At 39.5% G+C, this 9,455-nt stretch overlaps 1 protein-coding gene across 5 annotated transcripts in view; it reads right to left on the bottom strand.

Moving 5' to 3' along the window:
• Positions 1-3,643: 3,643 nt before the first annotated feature.
• LOC144065881 (uncharacterized) overlaps positions 3,644-9,455 on the bottom strand; it is a 155,121-nt gene continuing 149,309 nt past the window's right edge. For all 5 annotated transcript variants that reach the window (XM_077589089.1, XM_077589088.1, XM_077589091.1 and 2 more), the window contains one exon: positions 3,644-9,455. This exon is cut by the window's right edge and continues 445 nt beyond it. In XM_077589089.1, the coding sequence (XP_077445215.1) occupies positions 7,829-9,455 (1,627 nt within the window). In that variant the 3' untranslated portion in view covers positions 3,644-7,828.

Below are 9,455 nucleotides of genomic sequence, written 5' to 3' on the forward strand. Positions count from 1 at the left end.
CTCTAATTGTTTACTTTAAAAATCTGTAAGAAGATCTAGTCTCAATTGTTTACTTTAACTATCTGTAAGAAGGTTTGGTCTCAATTGAAACGCTTTCACTTTTTTTTATGGAGACAATAAAACGAATATAAAAAGTTCCTCATGGCTTACAGCAGGGGTCCCCAAACTTTTTCCTGTGAGGGCCACATAACTTTTCCCTTCTCTGATAGGGGGCCGGTGTCAGTTTGTAACAGAAAAAGTGTGACGATCGTAGGGGAGCTTAATTTTTTTTTTATTGTTTTCCAGAAAGCCACACATAACCAAATAACCCTTTCCAGGTTCTTTACGGAAAAAAAGTCAGGAAACATATAATAACACTATTAATGAAATAAATAATAACTAAATAACCCTCTCTGAGTTCTTCACAGAAAAAACAGGAAATAAATAACACTATTTATGAAATAAATAATAACTAAATAACTCTCTCTGGGTTCTTCATAGAAAAAAAAGCCATGGAACATTAACTTTCTGTTGTGCCATGCACAATCTTCTCCCTTTGCTCTGAAGTTTATGCACGACACCACAACCGTCATTACAGAATCCCACGTCAACATTTTGCAGCACAGTGCTTGCTGGTGAATTTGGCAGTGGACTCGTAGCGGGGCGGTGAGACCCCTTTTTTCCAACTCCCGGTTCATGCGTCCCATTATTAGACCGCGAGTTTCGCCCACCATGCTAGGAGCCCCGTCAGTCGTGATGCTAGCCAGCTTTGACCAGTCCAGGTCTAACTTCTCCATGGTTTGGCACACTTTGTCAAAAATTTCCTCTCCCGTTGTGGTCCCTTTGAGACTTTGGAGGGCTGCCAGATCCTCGCATATCTCAAAGTTTGCGCTAACTCCACGAATAAAAATGAGCAGTTGCGCTGTGTCTTGCACGTCCGTGCTTTCATCCAGTGCTAATGAAAAAAAGTCAAATTCTTTCGTCTTCTGCTGCAGCTGGGCATATACATTATTCCCGATTTCTTCAACGCGTCTGGTCATTGTACTCGCCGACAGACTTACGGCATTAAATGCATCTTTCTTCTCCGGACACACTTCCTCCACGACAACATCCATACATTTCTTAAAAAACTCTCCATCAGTGAAAGGCTTACCGTTGCTTGCGATCAGTTTAGCAACCCGAAAGCTGGCCCGAACGGATGCCTGCTTCAGCTGAGCTTGACGTAGAAATGTAGTCTGCTGAGATAATAGTCCAACTTTTCGCTTTGAGAGTTTGTCTGCTCGTATTTGGCCTTGCACGCTATCGTACTTGTCTTTGTGACGGGATTCATAGTGCCGGCGAAGATTGTATTCTTTGAATACTGCCACCGTCTCTTGACAGATGAGACAAACAGCCTTTTCTTTGCATTGAACAAAAAAATAATCATTTGTCCACTGCAGGTTAAATACCCTGCATTCTGAATCAATTTTTCTCTTAACTAACCTTTTCGCCATTATTCCGTTCTCAAACAGGTTCAGGTTGCACAGTTTTTATATGCTTGAATAGCATCGCAATAGCGATGGTACCAGGGCTCCGCCCTCACCTGCGATCGTCCAGATGTCTCGCTAACACTGCTCATGCATGCAACGGTGGAAGTGCCCGCATGCATCAAAGGCAAACACTCTCCCCGCGCGTGTCACCAAAGAACCAATGCGAAGGCCCGCTTCACTGGGATGATTTGTGGGCTCAGCAGGGGTGCAATGAACCAAACACAAGATTAAAACGTCCCAGTCTTCAAGGCCAAATAGGAAAAAAATCCGATAGCGTCTCTGGTATTGTTCAGAGGGCCGGTCCAAATGTGCCGGCGGGCCGTATCCGGCCCGCGGGCCGTAGTTTGGTGACCTCTGCTGTACACAATAATTAAGACTCTGTAAATCACAAGTTATCAAAGAAGCGCATTTTAAAGAAATAATATTAGAAAATTAGCAAGTTCTCAAAGCTGTTTTGAAACCCAAAAGGAAAAGTTTGTTTTTTTCTTTTATTTATATTATTCCCTTAACCGGGATCAACCTATAGATGTAAATTATATGTCTTGATTTTCTCATTTTTAATGAATTTTTGCAATTTTTCCATCAATTCTTTTCTTTTTGTGTTTTAGTACAATAAGTATTTTGTAAAATGTAAAAATAACTATAAAAAAATATTTTCTGTTTACCACTTTAATTTTGAACTTAAAAAAATATTTGGTTTCCATTTGAAATGAAAAAGAAATGATTAAAATACATATTCCCTTACTAAGAAAAAAAGCTCAAATAAACATTGTTTTAGATCTATAAAAAATGTAAAATGCAAGGCTTGTCATTCAGTTATTTAAATCCGATTTAAATATATATATATATATATATATATATATATATATATATATATATATATATACAGTGGTACCTCGTCACACGACCGCTCGACATACAAAATTCTCGTCTTACGGCGGAAATTTCGCTCGAATAATTCGCCCGTCAGGCGATCAAAATTTGTGTGTTTTATTTCATTTAATCTTCAACATTTTCTATTAGCTTTGTAAACTACATTCTTTTCCTTTTTTGAACTATAAGAACTGACTTTGGGTTCATTTTGGAGTAGTTTTCCATTTTATATTTATCCAAACTGATTTGATTTTTTATGTAAATAGACCTGGCAGTCAGTATATGAAGTCAAATGTGAATTGTTTTTTTAATTTTATTTTAATGTTGAACAAACAGATAATACTCAATATTCTTATGTATAATCATTAGTATGAAAAAAATATTGATGGCTTGAAACTTATCGTTGTGATTGTACATTGCTTTCACCTGTGGTCGCCTCCCATGTGTGTCACCCACCTGTTTTCCATGTCTCGTCAACCCATGCCTTACTGCGTCCTGCGGCTTTTTGTCCATTTTATTTTTTGGGGGTGTAATTTTGTGCTCAGGTTTTCAGTTTGCTTTTTGTGTTTTTAATTAAAACTCTATGTATACCATAATGATTGTATTGACTCACTACTAGTGATGGGTTTGTGAGCATCACTTGTCGTTTACATACAGTGACCCACTGCTTCACAGAATACTGACACCTGATGGACTGATGGTCACAATCTGTTCCAGCTGCTGCCCTCTGGCAGACGCTATAGGTCCCACAAAGCACGGACAAATAGGCTTAAGGACAGTTTTTTCCCCACATCCATCAGAAATCTAAACTCGCGCTAACATAACACACATTCCCCTCTGCGGTATATGAACAGATGTTTGGTTGGTGATCTGCCTCCTACTAGCTGACTGAGGAAAGGTAAGTGGAAGACAGTGAGAGGTAAGCGACCTGTATCCTCAACAGCGGAATGACAAATTACAAGTCCGTAACTTACACTTATTAGGTCTTTTGCCAATTAAACGTAGCTTATGGAGAAGCACCATCAATTTCGTCACACGCAGTTTCTGCGTGTGATGACAAGTAGGCTTTTGTGTTGTGATAATGATGTCCGATTATTATTGTCAGTCACCGTCATTTCCATGTGGCTCCTTAGAAATGATGCCGGCTTTGGCAAAAGCTCGCCCTGTTAGACGTAGTTTTAGCACCTATCCATAATTCCCTAACTCAGTCTGATCCCATCTAACAACTTGTGCGTGTTCAGCATCGAAGGAAGAGACCAGGGTTTGCACGTTACTCCACAGATAATTTATTCCTGATATTGATCTTTACAGAGCTCCGGGTCCCTTTCCCAAATATAAAACCAGCTGAGCATCGCCGTGCTTCAGTGGAGGATGAAAGAGACTAAAGTCCAAACCCGCGTTTGCCCAATTATAGTATAACAAAGATGAATATTCATTCGCTGAGTTTAATGATATGTGGACTGTCCCACGACGTTCTGCAGGGGTGTCCTCTCCTAGAATCTGCTTGTCCGTGAATCGACGTCTGGCCTGGTTGCCCTCTCCGCAGGGATTCCTTTGTCTCTGGTTTCATCTAGACCACTTATCCCCGACCACACCTTGAAGCAGAAACTCAGACAAAAGACCTTTTGTTCATTGTAATTGAGTTGAGAACAATAGTTTTAATCCTACTCTGGTACTATATCAAAATGAAACAGCTACAATAAAATGAAGGAGTAAAGTATGTCATATTCTTCAGCCCAGGCGGCCACAATTCATTTGCAAATGGTAGCTAGCTAGTAACTAGCTAGTAGCTAGCGTAACTAGTATTCCAAGGCTGTCTTCCATGCTTCGCAAATGTGTTGATGCCGATCGTCAGGCCACAATTCGTTCACAAATAGTAGCTAGCTAGTAGCTAGCGTAACTAGTATTCCAAGGCTGTCTTCCATGCTTCGCAACTGTGTTGATGCCGATCACCAGGCCACAATTCGTTCACAAATACAGTGGTACCTCGTCACACAACCGCTCGTCATACAAAATTCTCGTCTTATGACGGAAATTTCGATCGAATAATTCGCCCGTCAGGCGATCAAAATTTCGTGATGCGACCAAGCTTTTTTGCATATCTTTCGTGTATAACAATATCTACGAGCACTGAACGATTAATTCAGACGAGTTTTTCGTCCTACGCATCGACCAGGAAACGCACAACGCGCATGCGCGGGCAAAAAGAGGGCTTTCTGGGTAATGAAGTATACTCGTGCACACAACGCCGATAGGCAATGGCACTCTTTCTCAGAATGAAACTTCATTACCCACAATCAATACGTGGGTAAGCTGAGCTGTTGCATTTCCTGTTATTTTTATTATCTAATACAAGGAGTATTATATTACTTCTCATTCGCTGCTCCTAAGAACATCAGCGGCACCGGCTCGCAATTCCCTCTTTGTAATATTTCTGGTCGCAACTCTCTCTCTCTCATAGGCGCTGTTCAAAGCGGTTGCAACCAGAGCCATTTCAACGAGGGAGTTGCGAGCCGGTCTTTATGAGCAGCGGAGCGATTGCTAAAATGTACTACAAGACTATTTCTCGTTGGCAAGTGGTCGTGGGTTATCCTATTGTGAGGACATTTGTGTGAATCATTTTCGGAATATAGACGCTCCCCTACTTACGAACATACGACTTACGAACAACGGTACATACAAACATGCCTGCAAATTGCGTTTATGTCGAAAAATGTTCGTAAGTTCGATTTTGTATTTTTTTCCGAGTAGTGCTTCTTTCCGCCGCTAATACACCTGGCGCTGTGAGGGCTCAGCTCACCCGGCATCTACCTTCTTCGTTGCAATGCGGAAGTGCGTGAACGTATCTCCAGTGCGCAAAGAACCTTTTTCAATTGTATCATTAAATATCTCGTGCATCCATTATTGAATATGGTTGGGAAAAAGCGAAAGGCTTCAATTGAGGGAGTTGCAAGGAAGAGGCAAGCCATTTCATTTGAAACGAGTGACAATAATAACGAAGCTTGATGCCCGTGAGAGTGGTGAGCGTTGCACATATACAACTTGAATCGTTCGACCATCAGTACCATTTATAAACAGAAAGATCGAGCTGCAGGACCCAAATATTGAACGTTGCACAAAGTTTGCAAATCAATTGAATGATGCCATACAGTGCTACCGCATCATTTATGATGAAAAAAGAAGAAAACTGTGCAATCGTCGTTAGATCGCTTCTTTTGGACAGTTTCTAATACTTAAATCTCTCTCTCTATATATATATATATATATATACAGTACTGTACATATTCTCTCCATTTTATTAAATGTTTTTTTCAGTACAAACCAATGCATGTTACTTATACAAGCCTTAAACATACAAATGCACTTATATAAACCTTATACCAATATACTTATATAGGCCTTAAACATAAATTGTAATACAAAATATAGCACTGAATCAACTTACAAACAAATTCAACTTATGAACAATCGCTCGGAACCTAACTCGTTCGTAAGTAGGGGAGCGTCTGTATTTTGAAGGGAATACGTAGTACAACAGCAAACAGCCCATCGATAGCGAACGTGAGGGTGGAGGCGTGGCAAACCGCCAACCCGGAAAACGAAGGTAACAAAAGATTACAACAAAATTAGATTTCAGTTTTGTGTAAAGTTACATTAAACGTATGTTTGAGTGTCTGTGTATATTAATCCAAGTTAATTTAAATTTGTTTGTTCCGTTTACGAGTGCGTTGTCGTGGGAAAAAAACGAACCCCCCCCCACGCCCCCAAACGTCTCTGTCTCCCGTCGGCGAAATCTGCCCAATTTTAGTTAGATTAAACACATTTTATTACTATTAAACTACTAGTTATGTGTTACTTTGTTAATAGATGGCGAATTAGAAGAAATAAAACATTTTTTCCAATCCAATATCCTGTTTTTGGGGTTTTTTCAGAGTTGGAACGAATTAATGTGTTTCCCATTCATTTCAATGGGAAACGTCCGCTGGAGTTACGAGAATCTCATCATACGATCTCAGTCCCGGAACGGATTAAGATCGTATGTCGAGGTACCACTGTATATGTATATGTATGTATGTGTGTGTATGTGTGTGTATGTGTGTGTATGTGTGTGTATGTGTGTGTATGTGTGTGTATGTGTGTGTATGTGTGTGTATGTGTGTGTATGTGTGTGTATGTGTGTGTGTATGTGTGTGTATGTGTGTGTATGTATGTGTGTGTGTGTGTGTGTGTGTGTGTGTGTGTATGTGTATGTGTATGTGTGTGTGTATGTGTGTATGTGTGTAGGTGTGTAGGTGTGTAGGTGTGTATGTGTGTATGTGTGTATGTGTGTATGTGTGTATGTGTGTATGTGTGTATGTGTGTATGTGTGTATGTGTGTATGTGTGTATGTGTGTATGTGTGTATGTGTGTATGTGTGTATGTGTGTATGTGTGTATGTGTGTATGTATATATGTATGTATGTATATATGTATATATATATATATATATATATATATGAAGAATGTAGTTTACAAAGCTAATAGAAAATTCTGAAGATTAAATGAAATAAAACAACATTTGACTTGTTTTTCTCTTTTTCAAACAGAGACAGATTCACAGCAGACAAATTATATCAACATGATTCAAAAATGACACGGGGGATTCTCGTCATTTTTGCCAATTAATAGATAACATACACACACACGTTTGTTTCTTTTAAGTCTTATGAATAAATCCTTGGCAACAAACTTAGTATTATGAATTAATAAGTATTTTTAACCAATGTGTTGAACCACAAATTGAGCAAAGAAAGGGCTTTTCGCCACTGCGGGTTGTTAAGTCTTCTTTTCAGGTTCCTTTCTGAGAAAATGTTGGAAAATTAACTGCACCTGGAAAAGGTTTTTGAATTGTGTAGCTTTTTAATTGGGCTGTAGTAGCGAATCTGTGGCCACAGACTGAGCAGGAAGACATTTTTCTCCAGTGTGGGTTAATAAGTGTTCTTTTAAGCTTCTCCTTTGGGAAAATGTTCGACCACAAACTGAGCAGGAAATTGTTTTTTCACCAGTGTGGGTTCTTATGTGGGTTTTTATCGTTCCCTTATCTGCAAATGTTTTACCACAAACTGAACACGAAAATGACCAGCGTGGATTCTTGTGTTTTTGGAAATCTTGCTTTTGAGAAAAGGCTTTACCACAAACTGCACACGAGAATGGCTTTTAACCTGTGTGTGTTCTTGCATGAATAATTAAGAATACCTTCCGTGTGAATCGTTGACCACAAACTGAACATGAAAATGGTTTTTCACCAGTGTGGGTTCTTGCATGACTAATTAAGTCTCCCTTCCGTGTGAATCTTTGACCACAAACTGAACACGAAAATGGTTTTTCACCAGTGTGGGTTCTTGTGTGCGTTTTTAAGTGTTGCTTTTGAGAAAAGGCTTTACCACAAACTGCACACGAGAATGGCTTTTAACCTGTGTGTGTTCTTGCATGACTATTTAAGTCTTTCTTCTGTGTGAATCTTTGACCACAAACTGAACACGAAAATGTTTTTTCACCAGTGTGGGTTCTTGTGTGCGTTTTTAAGTGTTGCTTTTGAGAAAAGGCTTTGCCGCAAACTGAACACGAAAATGGTTTTTCACCAGTGTGGGTTCTTGTGTGTATTTGTAAAACTTTCTTATGAGAAAAGGCTTTACCACAAACTGAACACGAAAATGGTTTTTCACCAGTGTGGGTTCTTGTGTGCCTTTTTAAGTTTTGCTGGTCTGTAAATCTTTGACCACAAACTGAACACGAAAATGGTTTTTCACCCGAGTGTGTTCTCGTGTGCCTTTTTAAGTTTTGCTGGTGTGTAAATCTTTGACCACAAACTGAACACGAAAATGGTTTTTCACCAGTGTGGGTTCTTGTGTGCGTTTTTAAGGTTCCCTTCTCTGTAAATCTTTTACCACAAACTGAACACGAAAATGGTTTTTCACCAGTGTGGGTTCTTGTGTGCCTTTTTAAGGTCCCCTTCTCTGTAAATCTTTTACCACAAACTGAACACGAAAATGGTTTTTCACCTGTGTGTGTTCTTGCATGAATAGTTAAGTTTTTCTTGTCTGTAAATGTTTTACCACAAACTGAACACGAAAATGGTTTTTCACCTGTGTGTGTTCTTGCATGAATAGTTAAGTTTTTCTTGATTGTAAATCGTTTACCACAAACTGAACACGAAAATGGTTTTTCACCAGTGTGGGTTCTTATGTGGGCTTTTAACGTTCCCCTTTCTGTAAATGTTTTACCACAAACTGAACACGAAAATGGTTTTTCACCAGTGTGTGTTCTTGCATGAATAATTAAGGTTCCCTTCTCTGTAAATCTTTTACCACAAACTGAGCATGAAAATGGTTTGTCACCTGTGTGTGTTCTTGCATGATTAATTAAGTGATCCTTCCGTGTGAATGTTTGATCACAAAGTGAACACGAAAATAGTTTTTCACCAGTGTGGGTTCTTGTGTGTATTTTTAAGCTTCCTTTCTCTGTAAATCTTTTACCGCAAACTGAGCATGAAAATGGTTTGTCACCTGTGTGTGTTCTTGCATGACTAATTAAGTGTCCCTTCTGTGTGAATCTTTGACTACAAACTGAGCATGCAAATGATTTTTCACCAGTGTGGGTTCTTGTGTGCCTTTTTAAGGTTTTCTTCTCTGTAAATCGTTTACCACAAACTGAACACGAAAATGGTTTGTCACCTATGTGTGTTCTTGCATGAATATTTAAGTTTCTCTTGTGTGTAAATGTTTTACCACACACTGTACATAAGGGTTTCTCCCAAGTGTGGCTCCTCATGTGAGTTTTCAAAGTAGACTTTTTCCCAAAGGTTTTTCCACACTGAGAGCATTTCCAGAGTTTGCCGTCCTTAAGACCTTCATTGTCATAAAGCAAGTCTTCGCTTTCTGATAACGGAGCAATTAAATTGTCTGCTTGCCCTTCTGCTGAGCTGCCGTTCGGAGTCTCCGCCCCTCTGTCGGCCACGCCCAGATCATCTTCACTCTTGAAAGGCTCACCAGTTGACACAGTGACATCTTCTTCCTCCTTCTTGATTTGCTGTTGA

This window comes from Stigmatopora argus, chromosome 20 (assembly GCF_051989625.1).
Source record: "Stigmatopora argus isolate UIUO_Sarg chromosome 20, RoL_Sarg_1.0, whole genome shotgun sequence".
Lineage (NCBI taxonomy): Eukaryota > Metazoa > Chordata > Actinopteri > Syngnathiformes > Syngnathidae > Stigmatopora > Stigmatopora argus.